Source organism: Protobothrops mucrosquamatus, unplaced genomic scaffold, assembly GCF_001527695.2.
Source record: "Protobothrops mucrosquamatus isolate PMUCROS unplaced genomic scaffold, P.Mucros_1.0 scaffold1498, whole genome shotgun sequence".
In the NCBI taxonomy this organism is placed as follows: Eukaryota; Metazoa; Chordata; class Lepidosauria; order Squamata; family Viperidae; genus Protobothrops; species Protobothrops mucrosquamatus.
Window position 1 is genome coordinate 304,136 of NW_015387672.1, and position 18,633 is coordinate 322,768.

The following is an 18,633-nucleotide window of genomic DNA, read 5'->3' on the forward strand; positions in this document are numbered from 1 at the left end:
GGCAGACTGGGTGGGACTAAAAAGTTCAATCAATTCCAACTTTGCGAGAACTTTTTTTTTCCCGCGAGAAGCTGAAATTGATTGATTAAACCTTTTTTTTTTTTTTTGCACACGGCGGAGGCCTAAAGTCAAAAGGTTTTATAAAACCCAGCTAAAGGCCTAGGACTGGGGCGACGGCGTGCGTGCCCACAGAGTGGGCTCTGCGTGCCACCTGTGGCATGTGTGCCATAGGTTCGCCACCACGGTTGTGGGATATCACATTAGATGCAGTAAATATTGAACTGATGAAGAAACAACTTAGCGATAGCATTTGTGTTTTGTGTGTAAAAGGGTTTGGGTTCATTCCTCTATATTTCTGGGATAAATACTTATTTGAAAACTTGACAAGCTTTTGTCAATCTATTCACTCCAGATCTTTGGGTGAAGGTGGCTTTGAATGGTATGCAAGAGATCACAATTCAAACAGCAATTTTTTTGCCATATACATACTGTATATATGGTGTGGGTGTGTCCATGGTTTTGAAGAAGACATGCTATGTTACTGTTTATTTGTGGAAACAGGTGGATCTGCGTCCCAGTCTGGAAGTGCAGAGTCTAACACAATGGGGGGCATTAATAGTCCATTGTAGTAACTGTAGGTGTTGTTCTGTTCAGAGTTTTCTATCAGTTTTTGGCAGCACCTGTTTTCAAAGCTGGTAGAGGTTTCATAGCATAGTGTTTTCTAGCACATTCTGTCAGCAGCTGCAGCTTCTGGTTTCCTTGGCTGGATGTTACCGTGGCATAAGTTCAATAAACTTAGGGTTGGGAAGGATTCCATGGATGAGAATCCTCAAGGGGAAAACAACTCAAGAAGCTTGGGAAATTTTGAAAAGTGAGATAATAAAAGCCAAGTCTAGCACAATACCAATAAAGAGGAAAAATAACAGCTCTCAAAAGAAACCAGCATGGCTGCATAAAGAACTCTCTGATAAATTGAAAGATAAAAAGGACAAGTATAGAAAGTGGAAAGAGGGACACATAACTAAGTCAGAATATTAGCAAATAGCCCGAGCCTGCAAAGATGAAGTGAGGAAAGCTAAGGCTCAAAATGAACTAAGGCTTGCGACCAAAGTCAAAAATAACAAAAAAAAGCTTCTTTCAACATGTAAAAAACAAGAAAAAAGTGAAGAAACGATTAGTGGGTGAAAGTGGCAAGAAGGTGACAAGCAACAGGGAGAAAGCAGAACTATTTAACTCGTTTTTTGCATCTGTCTTTACACAAAGGGAAAAAACAGACCAACCTATCAAAAATAGTGCCATAAAAAAAATAGAAACACAAGTTAAGATAGGCAAGAAAATGGTAAGTGAGCACCTGTCCAGCCTAGACGAGTTCAAATCACCAGGACCAGATGGATTACACCCCAAGGTTCTCAAAGAACTGGCAGATGTGATCTTAGAACCAGTGAACTATATTTTTCAAAGATCCTGGAGCACTGGGGAACTACCAGAGGACTGGAAAAGAGCTGATGTAGTTCCCATCTTCAAAAAAGGGGAAAAAAATGAATCCAGGAAATTACAGACCTATCAGCCTGACCTCAATATCTGGGAAGATTCTGGAAAAGACAATCAAACAACGCATCAGTGAACACCTACAGGCAAACAAAGTCATTACTAAAAGCCAACATGGGTTTGTCAAAAACAGACCATGTCAGACAAATCTTACTGCATTTGACCAAGTGACAAACTTAGTGGACCAGAGGAATGCTGTGGATATAATTTACTTGGACTTCAGTAAGGCATTTGACAAAGTAGATCACAACCTACTACTTAATAAGATAGAAAAATGCGGGTTAGACAGCATCACCACCAGATGGAATCGTAGCTGGCTGACCGGCCGTACTCAGCATGTGGTCCTCAATGGAACCGCAATCTACATGGAGGGAAGTGTGTAGTGGGGTGCCTCAGGGCTCTGTTCTGGGCCCAGTGCTCCTCAACATCTTCATCAACAATTTGGACGAGGGGATAGATGGGGAACACATCAAATTTGCAGACGACACCAAGCTGGCACGAATAGCCAACACTCCAGAAGACAGGCTTAGGATACAGGAGGATCTGGACAGACTTGAATACTGGGCGCTATCTAACAAAATGAAATTCAATGGTGAAAAAAGTAAGGTTCTATATTTAGTCAAGAAAAACCAAATGTACAGGTATAGTATAGGGGGTACCTTGCTCAATAGTAATTGTGAGAGGGATCTCGGAGTCCTAGTGGACAATCATTTAAATATGAGCCAGCAGTGTGCTGCAGCTGCCAAAAAAGCCAACACAGTGCTAGGCTGCATTAACTGAGGGATAGAATCAAGATCATGCGAAATACTAATACCATTCTATAATGCCTTGGTAAGGCCACACTTGGAATACTGCATCCAGTTTTGGTCACCACGATGTAAAAAAGATGCTGAGACTCTAGAAAGAGTACAGAGAAGAGCAACAAAGATGATTAGGGGACTGGAGGCTAAAACATATAAGGAACGGTTGCTGGAATTGGGTATGTCTAGTTTAACAAAGAGAAGGACGAGGGGGGACATGATAGCAGTGTTCCAATATCTCAGGGGCTGCCACAAAGAAGAGGGAGTCAAGCTATTTTCCAAAGCGCCTGAAGGCAGGACAAGAAGCAACGGATGGAAACTAATCGAGAGAAGCAACCTAGAACTAAGGAGAAACTTCCTGACAGTTAGAACAATTAACCAGTGGAATAACCTGCCTCCAGAAGCGGTGAATGCTCCAACACTGGAAGTTTTTAAGAAGAAATTAGACAGCCATTTGTCCAAAATGGTATAGGGTTACCTGCCTGAGCAGGGGGTTAGACTTGATGACCTCCAAGGTCCCTTCCAACTTTATTGTTGTTGTTGTTGTTGTTGTTGTTGTTGTTATTATTATTATTATTATTATTATTATTATTATTATAAGGTTTCTTTCGTAGAAACACTGCAGAGCTTGAATGTTCAACCTCAAGGTCTCTTCCCAGATTCCAATCAAATATAGAGCAACTGGCAGGGCATACAATGGTCATCCATTCTGATGACATGTCCCAGCCATCTCACCTGGATTCTGATAATCATAGAGTTAATGCTGGTGGATTCTGTGTGATCCAAGACCTCCAGGATGGACACACAAATTCCTAAGATGGAGCAGAGAGTGCCATGTGAAATTTCTCCAGTTTAATGTGCCTTTGATATGGAGCCCAGGATTCACATCCATATAAGAGGGGAGGGATAACCTGTAGACTTTCAGCTTTGTGGAGATAGGGATGTGTATTGATTGAACATTCTAATATGCAGTCACCCTAGTGCCTAGCTGACTTTGTTGATCTTGAAGTCAATTTCTTTGTCAAAAGACCCATCACTGGAGATGATTCTTCCCAAGTAATTTGAAGCTGTTTACATTTATCAGCTGGGCGTCAGTAACAGTGATTTTTGGTTCTGTAGACTTGGTATTTGGTATGGGCTGGTAAAGTATTTCAGTCTTGTTCAGGCTGATAGGCCAAAGAGCATAGCAACATCTGAAAATGCGTTCAGCATCAACTGTAAATCACTATTCTTATGCACCAGGAGTGCACAATCATTAGCAAAAAGGATTTCTTAAATGACTGAATGGAGGTACTACAGTCTCTAATCTTCCTTTTTAGGGAAGGTTGTTGAGAAGATGGTTGGTACAGGCTGCCCTAGATGAAGCACATTATCTAACACTTTTCAGGCTGGGGCACAGTACTGAAATGACACTGAATGTACTCACAACTACTGCTTAAGGAGCAGGTGGGAACCGTGTCTAGGGAGGCCTTTTTATACATTAATCTTATATGCCAATTGCATCCTTTCCTGGTCCAGGAGACCTTACTCATAGTCACTGATGCAGAATGCAGCAATGCATACAGCATGGGCACCCCTAGGTTCATCCATATTACACTTTTGTTGTGTGAGCAGCACTGGTTCCCAGTTTTCTTCTGGATGTAATTCAAGGTGTTGGTTATGGCCTTTAAAGCCTTATATGACATGGGATCAGGTCATCTATAGAACCACTTCTCACTGAGGGTATTTGCCCTTCCCATCAGAGTAGATAGCATAAGTATGCTCCAGGTTAAACATTGCCACTTTGCGGGTTCTTGTAGGCGTACCTTTCCATTGCTACCCCTGCTCTATGGAATGCCATCCTTCTTGAGATTTAATAGTCTCCAACCTGTTTAACCTTACAGAGAGCACTTAAGATCTGTCTCTTTCCCCAGACTCTGGGCTAGGGTGAGGTCAGGGCAGGATGAGAATTCTGTGAGTTGGCTCAAAAGGGAGGGTTTGGGTACCAGATTTTTCTGTTTCAGGTTTTATTGTGTGTGTGTTTTTTTTACTTCTGCCATGGGTCATATGTTTTCAAATACATTCCCTCTTTTTCACGTATCTTAGGTTTACTTAGCTGAAATAACTGCAGATAACCAGACTTGTTGCAAGAGAAATGTCCATGGACGCAAGCTCAAAGAAATCAATAAGGTAACTTTTTAAATGGATTTCCCCAACATTACAGTACTAAAAATTTTGTATGCTGGGGGAAGTGGAGGAACAAGCTTGGTTTAAGAATTTTAAAATGATCTTATTTTTATTGAATTTATTTTAGAAGTCAGTTTTTCTGTTAAGTATCCTCCTTTTGCTTCTCTATTATTTGCAGCAGATTTTGTTTGGAAGTATTTATTAATATAACACAAATTAAGCTATAACTAAGCTGTCACCAGTATTTTTAATCTGAAAACATAGGACTAGATCTCTCTCTTACTTAATTATACTAAACAAGCTGTACCCAGATAGCATATATTCCTACTCAAAGACTGTGTGTACTATATAAACATTGAAGATTTTTTTTTAGTTTTTATTTTTCATTTTCAGATGGCTGATCATTGGGAGACAGCACCCCGTCATATGATACGTTTAGATATTCGCTCTTTATTACAAGATGCTGCTATTGAAGAGGTGAGATTTGCAAAATAGTAACTTATGCAAATTAGTAAAGAAAATCTATGTATTATACTTAGAAAGGTAGAAATTGTGTTTTAATATGCAGTGATTATAGATTGAGTTATTATTTAATAAGATAAGCTACTAAAATTAGAAGTTTTGAAGGTATGCAATTCCCTTAAGTGATAGACTTCATTCTTATGGGCATATACATAGGATATGTTATCTAAAAATGAATTTTCTGAATAAACATAATAAAATACAAATCAGTTCAACCCCAAAACTATGTATTGTGTCTAAAGATCCATCTTTGGTGAAGTCTTCATAAGTGGTGTGTTACTATAGCAAAGCATAAAAATGGCCATTAACCAGTGAATAGCATCTAATGGTAACTATTCACTGGCAGAAGGTGATTCATTCAGGTTGACAGTGCATATCTTTTTTGGAGGTAATCCTAGGGCCTGAGCAGAAGTCTTGATTGCAATAATCTCATATATAACCTAACAATTCTATTCATGTTGATCCTCTTTCCAAAAAAAATGTAAGATTTGACAGTATAATAAGATTCTCCAGCATGATCGATGGAAAATCCACAAATGGGTTAACCTTGTTTTCCTGCCCTTTAAGACTAAGTCAGTCAATCTTTGCCACGCCTCTCTCCTGGACTAGGAGTCCCCCAGTCACGACTTAGTCTTCGCCCGAGAGAGACGTGGTAAAGCTTGGCTCTTAGTCTTAGGCAGAAGCAGGGTCAAGTTGTATTGTTTTTTTGTTTCTCCCCCATTCCCTTCGCTGCACTGTGAACAGCGCAGTGCTAAACTGTCCGTTTCTTCAGCAGACTTTGCAGGCTTCAAAGGAAGCCTCAAGCCTCTTTCTTTTTCGGCACAGTTTGTTGTGGGCGCCATTTTGGGTGCCACGTAGGACACTTACTTCACTGTCCTTTTTCCTTTTCTGCACTCGGTTTGGGGGCATATTGACTCCACCTGCTTATTCGTGCTTGCAACGCTCATTTCAGAGCATTTGGAACGGTTTTGAATTACTTGATATTCAGGCTTCGGCTGAAGCTCTAGGTCCTTCTTTCGTTTTCGCCAGCAGCGGTCGCCATTTTGGATGCCGCTCGCGTTGTTTTTCAGCTTGGGGAGGAAGCCCTTACTACTTAACAGGCTCGGTTAGCTCAGTCATCCAGGGGGAAAAGAGGCCTCTCCCATTCCCATGGAGGCTTTGGTTTTTGGCCCACAACACGCTCCTTCCACCTCGACTGCCCAAGGGGTCTGGTCTCCGGAAGGGGACTCAGGTCAATTTTATTTTCCCAGAGCAGAACAGGTGGAGATGATTCCCTTCAGCGAGGGACCTGGCCTTCAAATGGCTTCATCTGCGACGAGGGTCGCACCTCTGAGCCCAGAGGCCACATTTATGCCCACAGCGGCAGGACTTCGGCCCTCAGAAGCTTAGGGGGCCTTGTCACCAGAGCAATTGCAGGTCCTGATTTCCCAGGCTGTCGCCCAGAGCATAGCCTCGACACTTCACCAGAGATCCAGGCCTGTGTCTGTAATGTCAAAGGCCCCATCTTATCTTTCCCAGGTGGAAGCAGCCGGATTTCAGGGGTCGATTTCTCCTTCCCGGTCTTCCAGGAGCAGAATGTCGTTCACAGAGGAGTACGAACAGATGGACCGACCACTGTCGGAAGATGAGGACCTGTCCCCTGATCCTCCTTTCGTGGGTCTCTTTAATCCGGCTCTCTTTAAGTCCCTGCTTCACAAGGCCAGTAATACAGCTAAGATTGGCTCTGAACAGGTCCCTCAGGCTGGGCCCTCCACCAGCAAGGACACCAGTACAGTGTTCTCAGAACCCACCTTTACTCAACAGCACGTTCCCTGTCCTTCTCTTTTACTTAACATGGTCCAGAGACAATGGGAAACGCCTGGCACCTTCTCCTCCCTGGGGGGGACAGATAAGAAGCTGTTTAACGTGGACCCAGCACTATCAGAGGTGCTAGATGTCCCTGTTGTGGATGAACCTTTAACTCCACTGTTCTCTTCCTCCACGGTGTCAGGAGATATGGCAAAGGCCTTGAAGGGAGAGGACAAGAAAGCGGAACTTAACTTCCGCAGAACACACCAAGCCTCAGCATGGGCAGTAAGAGCAGCTGCATCCACCTCCTTCTTCGCCAGAACCTCCCTTCTCTGGTTTCGCCAGCTGCAGGCTAGAGTCCCGCCAGAAGAGGTACGGATGCACCAAGATTTGAATAAATTAGTGGCTGCTTCAGAATATATGGCAGACGCATCACTACATGTCGCCAGATTTTCATCTCGAGCAATAGCCTCCAATGTCACCGCTCGTAGACTCTTGTGGCTCAAACAGTGGCGAGCAGATGTCAGGTCCAAGTGGCGTTTAGCTACTGCCCCTTACCGCGGCAGACAGCTATTTGGAGAAGCCCTAAATCCTTATCTGATAGAAAATAAGGATAAACGGACTTCCGGTTCCGGATCACGGCATGTGCAGCTGTTGAGAGAGACTCCTTTCTTCGCTGGCTGCTTTCCCTCTGCCTGTAGACCCTTAATCGGGTCGAAAAGTCACCCTGGAGGGGCGACTACTGTTGAGGAGGCCCTCGTCGACTGTGGAAGGGCAGCAGCTCCTTCCAGGGTCCAAGGTTGCTCCTTAGGGCCGACGAAGAAAAGATCGGCCAGTAAATCACTTTGCTGCAGTAACCAAAAGTAACCGATCACTTTGCTGCAGTAACCAAAAGTCAGAAGAACATCTAAGCGTAAAGAACCACTGTGGTTGATCCGGGTGAGACTTTTTTTTCCTCTCTTAGCCCTTTTCTCTTTTTTGTTTCCTGTAAAAAGCATTTTTGGAATTATTTCTCTTCTTTGAGAGAGCGGCGTTTGTCAGTGTGGCAAGAGAAGCTTTGAAAATGGAATGAAAATTAATTTTAATTATTTTTTATTTCTATTTATTTTGGGGCCTTGAAAAAATTCTTATTATTGAATTTTATTACTGGGTTTAGTTTATATGTGAAGAATATTATTTTTTCCTGATTTTGTCAACATCATTTTTGGTGTCTGGGAAGAGATTTTATAGTCTACTGAGGACACCCTGTAGAGAAATTTAAAATTGCAACTATTTTTTTTCTGTTTGATGCTGAGGTTGGTTTTGACCTTCAGATCATCATAAAAGAAAAAAGACAAAGAAATTCAACAGCTGTTAAATCCGTGGGGGTGGACAATGGCTAAATGTTATTAAACACAGCCTCAACTAAAAGATAACAGGACTGTCTCTAGTTACTACGGAAATGGAGAAACCCTATTCACAACTCAACTGAAAACTTACATTGGAAAAAATCTATGAAGCCACTGAGCAAATATGTGTTCAAATAAAAGAGATTACTACAGAAATAAAAAACAGAAACTCTACTTTGAACTTACAAACTGACCCTCAGACTTCATTTGACTATTCTACAGATCAAAAAACAACAGAAGAGGAATTAACACTAAAGAAGATTCTATGTCATTCTATATACAACCTATTGAGACTCCTGATGACCAAAAAATGACTTTAACTAAACCATATACAATTGCAAAACTAACAGAAATGGACGTGCAAATACAACTGATTGAGAACTATGACAATTTTGATAACCAACTACTAACCACAAAATTGGACATAATTGAGTGTCTTAGCAGAATCAAATGTCGAGACTTGAACTTTTAAAACAACAAGGGATTATCTGCAAAGGAGTCAGGTTTCTAAAACAAAGGAGGGGATATTTTTTCTTGACTCAAATGATATCACGAGGAATAAAGAGAGATTTATTTGTTGATATAGAGGCTGTGTTATGGAAACCTGCTTGGCACAAAAAGAAAGCTAGAATAAGACTTAAGAGTATGATTTAAAATTGTATGCAATGGGTTAAAAAGGCTTTTTAGACACGGATTGACTTAAGGTTTAAGATTGGTAAATAAGGCGTTAGAGATCTTGATTGAATAAAGATTAATTAAATATGTGAACTTAGTAAGAAGATGTCTTTTCTGTATTAATATGTTTGTTGTGGATATAACAATTTTTTGGATCGGATTTAAATTTTACTGAGTGGGTTGAAAGAGTTTTACATAGATATTGATTGATTGATAGATTATAGATTTAAAATAGATTAGAAATGTATTTTTGGAGTAATATTCTTGTTTTTAGGAAGGATAGCTATTTTGTAATGGAAGGAGAATAAGAGGGATTTCTGATAAAAGAAGAAATGATATTAATAAATGGGTTACTAGATTAAAAAATAGAATACTTGTAGAAAATACAAGAATGTTATGGTTGAAATAATACGTGTATTTTAGAGATAAGGATTATGTTAAGGGAAAGGAGGGACACCTGAAGTGTTAATAATATGTTTATCTAAACCAAATTGGAATATGGTAATTGTAAATAGTAAAGCTTAAAACAGGATTTGGATTTATACAGATGAAATGTTATTGATGACTATTCTGATTGATTGAATTTTTATTGAAAAAATATATTAATTTGAATATATTATATTATTTGAGGGAAATAGAGAGGGAGTTTTTAATGATTTAATCTGAGTTATATGTGTATGATTTTGTTTTTGGATAATTGATTACCCCGTCACCACGTTGTTTCTCAAGCACCTTGTTGTAAAATTAAAAAATCAATAAAACTTGTTTTTTAAAAAAAGAAAATAAGGATAAACGCAAGGTCATGTCCCATCTTTTCAGAAGGGCAGATAGGAGGTCTACCCCCTATGCCCGCAGGCAGTCCTTTCGTTCAGGATCAGGGTCGGAGTTCGCCATGTTCTTCCGTTCCTTTCCTCCCAAACCAGACCGTCAATTCGACAGATCCGGTAATAGGAACAGATCTAGACCAAGCAGCCCTTTCGAGGCCTGGGAAGCTGTCCCTTCAGATGGTCCAAGTCAGTGGTTCTTAACCTTTTTGAACGAATGAGGAAGTTATCGCCCCCCTCCCCCAACATAACCTCTCAATCACAACATAGGAAATAATTCTTCAATTTATGCACTTTTTTTGTTTTCTTTAAAATTGTCATCAGGGCATATGATGCAAATAATTTATTTCCATATCTCAACTGTGTGAAAAAATTTGGTGCCACCCGTCACTTTATTCCCAAACTTCGTGATACATGTATTATTATCTTATTTATTCAAGACACTTAAATGTAATGACCACTGAAAACAAAATTCAATTGCAAGAAAGTGAAATGCCCGAAAAGAAAAACAGTAACATTTAATGATTGAATTACAAGTGAAATTTAAGATGCAAAAAGAAATATAAAAAGGGCATAAGAATAAACCGCAATGCAGGAACTAAATATTTCAAGACGAAAACTCTGAAACTAAATTAAGATTTGAGGAAAGTATATATAGTCACGCACACTGTAAGAAGGATTAAAAAGACACAAAGAAAATATAATATCGAACTGGAGTGCGCGCTAAACCAAGTACAATACAAAGAGACACACAAAACAGCATGCAATGTTTCGAAAGAAGCGCTCCCCCCTCCATCACTGCCCATTCTGGCCAATGGTGCACCACTGTATGGGTAGAGCAGGGATAAGCAACCCAAAACACTCTTAAGAGCCACTTGGACCCATTTTTCACCGAAAACAAAACACTGGGAGCCGCAAAACCCTTTTGACATCTAAAATGAAGATAACACTGCATATATCCTTCTTTACCTTTATTATATATATATCTTCGGTGTTATCTTCATTTTAGATGTCAAAAGGGTTTCTCTCTCTCTCCCTCCCTCTCCCTCCCTCTTTCTGCCCTTGGTCTGCCAGTCCTCTTCCCCCACTCAATGTGTGTGTGTGAGAGAGGGAGAGAGGCACTTGCGCTTCTCTCTCTCTTTCCTCTCTCTTTTTCCCCTCTCCCTCTCTCTTTCCTCTCCCTCCCTCTTTCCTTCTTTCTCCAGGTGAGGAGAGAGAGAGAGAGAACGAAAGGCAGAGGGCACCGAAGGGGCGGGGAGGGGGGCAGGAGGCAGCAGAAGACCCCCTGTTGCCGCTGGAGGCACCCAGCTCCGCTGCCCGCCAGGCCTGCAGGGATGCCCCGGCTCACGGTCACGTTGGCAGGCCGTCCCACGTGCCGCTGGTGTCCCCAGGCTCAAGTCGGGGCCACGGGGCATCTGCGGAATGCCCCACCCGTCGGCTGCATTGCCAAGTCTCCCCTCGCGCTGCCGGCATCCACAGAACGCCCCCCCATCAGCTGTGTCGCCAAAGCTCCTGTGCCGCCGACGTCCTCGGTCGGAACCGGGGCAATGATCCGCCTCTCGCCAGGACCAACGCTGGAGCCTCCCGTGCTGCCAGTAGGTCCATCGTGCTGGAGGAGCTGGGGCCACGCGGCGCTTCCGAGATCCGCAACCCACCAGCGTCACCCAGGGAGCGATGCCCCCGCTGGCCGCCAGCCCAGCCGGGACTGCCACCTGGGGGCAGCAGGAGAAAGAAGGGGAGGAGGAGGAGGGCAAGGAAGCCGGCGCCGGGCCCCAGGAGGAGGCGCTCTCGCGGGTCCGGCCGGGGCTCTTTGCTGCTGATTGGAAAATGCCTTCCCCCTCCCTTTCTCTCCCCCCATCTTCTGCTCACCTCACATTCTTTGCTGACAAAGCAGCCGGGACTCCAACGCGCCTTCCCAGCCAGCTGGGCCAACGGTCCCACGACTGGGGATCGCAGGGGCTGCTCTCCCTCGGGGCCGCGGCTTGTGGGAAGGCTGGCCCGCTCAGCTGAGGCTCTGGCGGGCTGCTCCCAGCGGGGATCCCGGGGCTTCCCCGCGTGGTTCCCTGGCCACGTGCACCTTGGACGGGGCCAGCCAGGGAAAGGGACTTCCTGGCCACGCTTCTCCAAGGGGGCGGGGCACCCGGGCGCAGGGCCAATCAGGAGCCCTGCGAGGGGGCAAATCCGCATGTGAGAGAGAGAGAAGCACAAGTGCCTCTCTTTGTCTCTGTCTCTCTCTGCAAATGGCGGAGGAGGCTCGGAGCCGCAGGGGAAGGCTCAAAAGTGTCCCCAAAACTTCTCACTCCATCGCCCCCTTTTCGTTCCTTCACCCCCGCGTCGCCCCTTTTCGTTCCATCGCCCCCTGGGGGGGCGATATCGCCCAGGTTAAGAACCACTGGTACAAGTGACTGCAGGGAGGCTTCTCCCATAGGTGGCAGGTTGGCTTTCTTCGCACACAAATGGGAGGCCACCACCACGGACCTCTGGGTCCCCAACACCATCAGATTCGACCTATCTCTGGAATTCATATCCAACCCCCCCGAGGAATTTCGTCTCTTGCCCATTGTCCAAAAATCTGGTCAAAATAGGCCTCATGAAGGAGGCCATTCGACATTTCTTGGAGATACGGGCCATAGAGCCGGTACCGGCAGGGCAAAAGGGACGGGGGTTCTATTCCATTCTGTTCGTGGTTCCCAAGACCTCGGGAGGATGGAGGGCAATCCTCGATTTAAAGGGATTGAATATTCACTTGACATACAAGAAATTCAAGATGCAAACGCTCCAATCCATTTTGGCCGGCATCAGAAAAGGGGACCTCCATTGACCTCACAGAGGCATACCTGCATATTTCCATCCTTCCCGGGCACCAGAAATTCCTCAGGTTCTGCTATGCAGGCCACCACTTTCAATACAGGGCCCTACCCTTCGGCCTATCATCGGCCCTCGGGGAGTTCACAAAGGTCCTGGCGGTGCTGGCCACGCATTTGAGGTCCGTTCCGATGCGTATCCAGTGTTACCTGGACGACATCTTCATTCAATCCTCCTCGGCTCAGTCGGACCTGGCATTTTCCGTCAAGATCCTCTAAGACCACGGGTTTCCAGAAGAGCCAGACAGTTCCCTCCACCCGCCTCCTTCACCTGGGCGCGGTAATAGATACAAGGAAATGCGAGGTCTACCTATCTCGGGAACATCAGGACAGCATCCAAGCCCTGGTCATCCAGGTCCAAAGGGAGCGCGTAGTTACCCTGGCTATGCTTTCCAAATTATTAGGGAAGATGATTTCCTGCATAGCGATAGTGCCTTGGGCCAGACTACACTCCAGGAACCTGCAATGGTTCTTGCTTCCGTTCCAGAGACTGGGCACCAGGTCCTCCAGCCAAAGGGTAAAGGTTCCGTCTCAGACCCTAAGATCCCTCCACTGGTGGATCTGCCCAGTGGTAGCCAGGGGGACCTTGTTCAAGGAACCCACCCGGCTCATCCTGACTTCGGATGCCAGTTTGTTCGGCTGGGGAGCATACCTACAATCACGATTGGCTCAGGGCCGGTGGTCCCAGTCAGACTTGAAGCACAACATAAACTGGTTGGAGCTCAGAGCTATACATTTGGCTCTATGCCACTTCCGCAGCACAGTGGCCAGACAACACGTTTTAGTCCTCACGGACAACATGGCAGCAAAAGCCCATGTAAACCGGCAAGGGGGTATCCGTTCCAGGTCCCTTATGGCCAAGGCTCAGTTGTTGGGAACCTGGGCAGAGACCAACCTCTCCTCCCTCAGGGCCGAGCACATCTCGGGAGAGGCGAATCGGCAGGCGGATTTCTTGAGCAGGGCGACGATCACTCCGAGTGGCGCCTGCATCCAGCTCTCTTCAGAGAGATATTGGAGAGGTTCGGTCATCCAGTACTGGACTTGTTTGCTACTCCGGCGAATTCCCAGCTCCCGAGGTTCTTCTCCTGGTTCCCATCTCCAGGGGCGGAAAGGGCAGATGCCCTCCGCAGCCCATGGCCCAGAGGTCTGCTGTATGCGTTCCCTCCTCTCCCTCTGATCCAAGCAGTTATCTGAAAGATACTGCAGGAACGGGCAGAGGTGATGCTTATTGCTCCACACTGGCCAAGACAGCCGTGGTTTGCCGACCTCATTAGTCTTTCAATTTCTCCTTCGTGGAAAATGCCTCAGGATCGAATCTCCCTCAGCCAAGGGATTCTGCAACATCCAGAGTCCCAGTGGCTTCAGTTAACCGCTTGGCACTTGAACGGCAGCTCCTGACACAAGAGTCCTACTTGTCAGATGTAATTACTATGATTCAGGCCTCACGGAACAGAATTTATGACTCCACGTGGGAAAAATCCTGTAACTCGTGCGCAAAGCAACAGTTAGACCTCTCGGCAATTACCATTCCGAGGATTTTGGATTATTTATTGGAGGGACTCAGGAAGGGCTTAGCGCCCAACACAATCCGCAGACAAGTGGCTGCTCTGTCCACGGTGCTTACATATTGCCATATGGCAATTCAGAGCCCTTGGCTCAGCATCCTATGGTCCATTCCTTTGTCAAGGGAGCAACCAACACTAAACCGCCTGTGGTTCACAGGTATCCCTCTTGAGATCTGTCCAGGGTCTTACAGGCCCTCACTTCACCTCCATTTGAGCCCGTCAGAACCTGCACTCTACGGTTCTTGACACTTAAGGTCGCCTTCCTGGTAGCCGTTACATCGGCTAGGCGCATTTCTGAACTGGCAGCTCTTTCTATCAGAGATGACTTATGCATCTTTCATGCTGACAGGGTGGTCCTTCGATTGGATCCCTCCTTCGTTCCCAAAATCAATTCATTGTTTCACAGGGCGCAGGAGGTAGGGCTGCCAGATTTTTGCCCTCAGCCGTCTCACAACTTGGAACATAAATGGCACACCTTGGATGTTCGCAGAGTCTTACGTCACTACATTAAGCGAACTGAGTCCTTTTGCAAGTCGGAAGCTCTCTTCGTTTCATTCAAGCCCTCTTCAATGGGGCAGAAAGTGACTGCCTCCACTATCAGCAGATAGATTAGGGCTTGCATAGCAGGGGCGTACCAGTCACATTCCCTACCAGTTCCAAGTCGTATCACTGTACACTCCACTCGCAGTGCTGCAACTTCAGCGGCGTGGGCGACACAGACGTCAGTTGAGGATATATGTAGGGCGGCGACGTGGTCCTCGCCTTCTCCTCTCGTGAGGCATTATAAACTAAATAAATTTGCCTCTGCGGACGCCTCATTTGGCAGGAGAGTGCTACAGCAAGTAGTACCAGAGGCTGGGACACAGGCCCAGACTGCTTCCCTCCCATAGGGACAGTGAGGCTTTGGTATGTCCCATTCGTGAATTCTCCATTGATCATGCTGGAGAAGGAGCGTTGTCTTACCTGAACACCTTTTCTCAGCATGACGATGGAGAATCCACCCCCATAGGGTCCGTCAGGTCCTGGGTCAGGGGTTTTTGAGCCACCATATTGAAATGTCGTCAACAGCTGCGCCTTCGTCGTGACTGGGGGACTCCTAGTCCAGGAGAAAGGCGTGGCAAAGATTAACTGACTTAGTCTTAAAGGGCAGGAAGACAAGGTTAACCCATTCGTGGATTCTCCATCGTCATGCTGAGAAAAGGCGTTCAGGTAAGACAATGCCCCTTTTAAATCTAGAATAGCTCAGTAGAAAATAGAAATGTTACCTGTGAAGTATGTAACTATTTAAGTGAATTCTCAGAAAGGTTTTGTGTGTTAGTTTACATTTATGGTCTCTGCTGCTATTCTTCTATACCGTAAGTCGCTAAGGCCAAAATAGGTTTCCAGTAATACAATCCTGCTTATATATTGACTTAGGTGGAGATGGAAGACTTTGATGCAAATATTGAAGACCAAAAAGAAGAAAACAGAAAAGATGCAGAAGAAGAAGAGAGTGAACTGGTAGGAAATGCCCCTGCAACATTTTTTTTAGTATAATCCATAACAGAGTTTGTACTTGCTAGAATTCAGTTTGCTTTCTCACCACCACATTCCCAGTCACTGCTGCTAATTCTATCATTTTAAGAGCACTGAGTTGAATATATAAATTAATATTTAATAATTCCTTTGGAATATTTAAATCTTGAGTACTAGGGATCAACATTCTGTCTTCTATTAATAGAAGTTACAAACTTATACAAGCTACAAGTTAGTGAAAAATCTATTTTCATATGCAATAGAGAGATTCACATTTGGATAACCAGTATAGAAGACAGTTAAATTGATTGTTTCATTAGCCATTTTCATAAGAACTATATGTAACTAATCTTTGTTACATATCAGGATATCTCTTACACATAAACATAAACTTGTGTGCTCAGAAATAAATTCCATTATGTTCAGTGAAGCTTATTCAGAGGAATTTATGCACACAGTGTTAAGCTTTTAAGGAATTTGCATAGAATACTTATTCATAGGAAAAGAGCAAAGGGCTAATTAATTCTTTCTAAAGTTGGGCAGCAATTCACATTCAAAGGGGAAAAGGCAATTGTGTGGGTGCTTGTCTTATACCTGACAGTTGCTTCTTTAAAAAGCTGCACCTTCCCTGGGCTTGAACAGCTGCCACATGCAATCCCAGCCAAAAATGTGCTTGATTGAAGGATGTGAAATGTAAATCACTTTTTCATCTTTGAGTCTAGATCAGTGCACAGTCCTGCATAAAACAGCTCATTCCATCAATTGAAATTCTAGTTTCAATTCAGCTTTTGGCTGAAGGGCAGGACTCCTTTGACAATACAATACGAGGCAAAGCTATAATCATAAATATCATATCAGGGGATAGAAATTTGTGTATTTCTTTCCTCTTAAAAGCATGGACTTACTGGGTAAAATAGGAAGGGATACACTGGAACACAATACCTCCACCAATTCTAAATTACTAGATTTGATCCTTGTACTCTTTCTGGCAACCTGTTTTGGCTTGAAGACTAAGAATGTAGTTTTTATTTTATTTTATTTATTATATTTACCTCCTGCCACACTTGAAAATCCAAGTGACTCTCAGCACTTCTATTTTGTTGAAGCTACACCATTTCTACTTTGGGGGAATATGTTTCATCTTGCTTGAAGCTCAGTAAATGTTTTCAGGAAGGGGAAAAATTGCACCAATACAAGCCACAAGTGCTTCTTGGAAGGGTATAAATAAGGGTATTTAGGTATACCTGAATACAGTTTTCTATATGGCTCATGATAGCTGTTGTGATAAACTGAAGAAATATATGGCTAAAACTTCTAACCAAATCCAACAGCAGCCAACTACTAGAGAGAAAGTTCGATAAATACTTATGGAGTGGGGAAGAAGGGAAATTCTGATCAACATGCAATTTTTACAACCTCAAGGAAGTCTAGAAGATCCAAGCCTACTTGATCAACAAATTGGCAGTCCTTAACATTGATGCCCTTCTGTCTGAAAAAGTGGATAATTGCTATTGAGGTGTAGGTTTACTACAGCTTTTCAACCATATATGGGAGTTCACAACCAACATTTATCCTTTAATAGAGTGCAACTGGATTGTGCTTGAGAATTAGCTACTAATCCATAAGGTAGGTTTGTTCTCCCTCTTTCAACCAAGTCAAGCAAAAAAGTTGCTGAAGGTTTTTTATGCTGTTACTTATTTGTTGGATAAAGAACTTTCAAGGAAATTTTAGCACCTCCTCTGTCCATTCACAATACATATTTGTTTGATATTTCTAGATTTTACTTTTTGAACCAGTTCTCCAGGAAAATAAAGAGTATACTGTCTGACATTGACTGAAATGGTAATGGTAATAGTTGGATCCTTCCAGGATACCCAACTGAATTGTTAGATGGTTCATCAAAGGCATCAAGAAATAATTAATGAATCCCTATTATGGAAACAAGTTTCTTTGTCTGTTGTCAACATGAAACATTTTTTATCCAAGACACTCTGAAGTCCAAATAGATGTTTTCAGTTGCCCTCCTTGTACTTATTTGTACTGATAACATTTTATGAGGATGTGACCAACTGGAGCGATTCTGTTGTTTCATGTTGACTGCATAAATTTCTTTCCTCTCACTACTTCATTTGTGTGTTTCCATATGTGTACATGTATATGTGTACATATACATACAGATATAACAGCTTTGAATGAATCCCCCCTTCCCCCCGAGCAGCTAAAGAATTCATTTGGATGTTATGAGATAAGCCGTTTGGCAGATGAGCAGCATTAGCTGGAAATGACAAAATATTTCTCAAATGTAATCAATTTCTCATTGATAACATTTGGTCTCAAGGCATCTACCAGTAGAAAATAATCCAATGTATTGATTGTTCTAGGAAATTAAAGTCTGAAAAAAATTACTAAGAAAAAAAAAGGAAAGTTAACTATGTATCTTTTACCTTTTGTATTATCAAGGTGCTTCTCATACACATACACAAGGAAACACAACATTCTTATTTTTTTGCAATATAGCTGGACATAATCTTTCAGAAGCCTGCTACTGACTTGGTTTTATGATTTGCTCTTATTTTGAAATTAAATTTTTGAAAAGATAACATTTAAAATAATTTCTGCAAATAAAATGAATTTGTAATTATTTTTGCAGAACACTACCAACATAATCTGTCACCATTTTAACAACTAAACTATGAAGGATGCATAGTGAATGCCCAATTCTTTGTAGATTTCTTATTTATATTACATACTGTTTCCACATTATTGAATCACCTCTTTTTATTTAGGTACTTTCATGTTAAAAGCTAATGTGTTATTATATTTTGCTCTTTATCCTACTACAAAATCTTTGCACCAAGATGGTGCTTATTAGATAGAACCTTTAGTGACAGGGAACTTGAAATTTTGAAAATGGAGGTGAATGCAAAAGGTTCAGATAATATATTCCAACTCTACACACCTAGATGTATGATTTTGAA

At 43.2% G+C, this 18,633-nt stretch overlaps 1 protein-coding gene across 1 annotated transcript in view; it reads left to right on the plus strand.

Annotated features, from left to right (window-relative positions):
* Positions 1-18,633, plus strand: part of YLPM1 (YLP motif containing 1) — a 65,104-nt gene that overhangs the window by 34,980 nt on the left and 11,491 nt on the right. Inside the window, exons 15-17 of the mRNA XM_015822213.2 lie at positions 4,434-4,517; positions 4,908-4,991; positions 15,557-15,640. Of these exons, the coding sequence (XP_015677699.2) occupies positions 4,434-4,517; positions 4,908-4,991; positions 15,557-15,640 (252 nt within the window). The remainder of the gene's footprint in view (positions 1-4,433; positions 4,518-4,907; positions 4,992-15,556; positions 15,641-18,633) is intronic.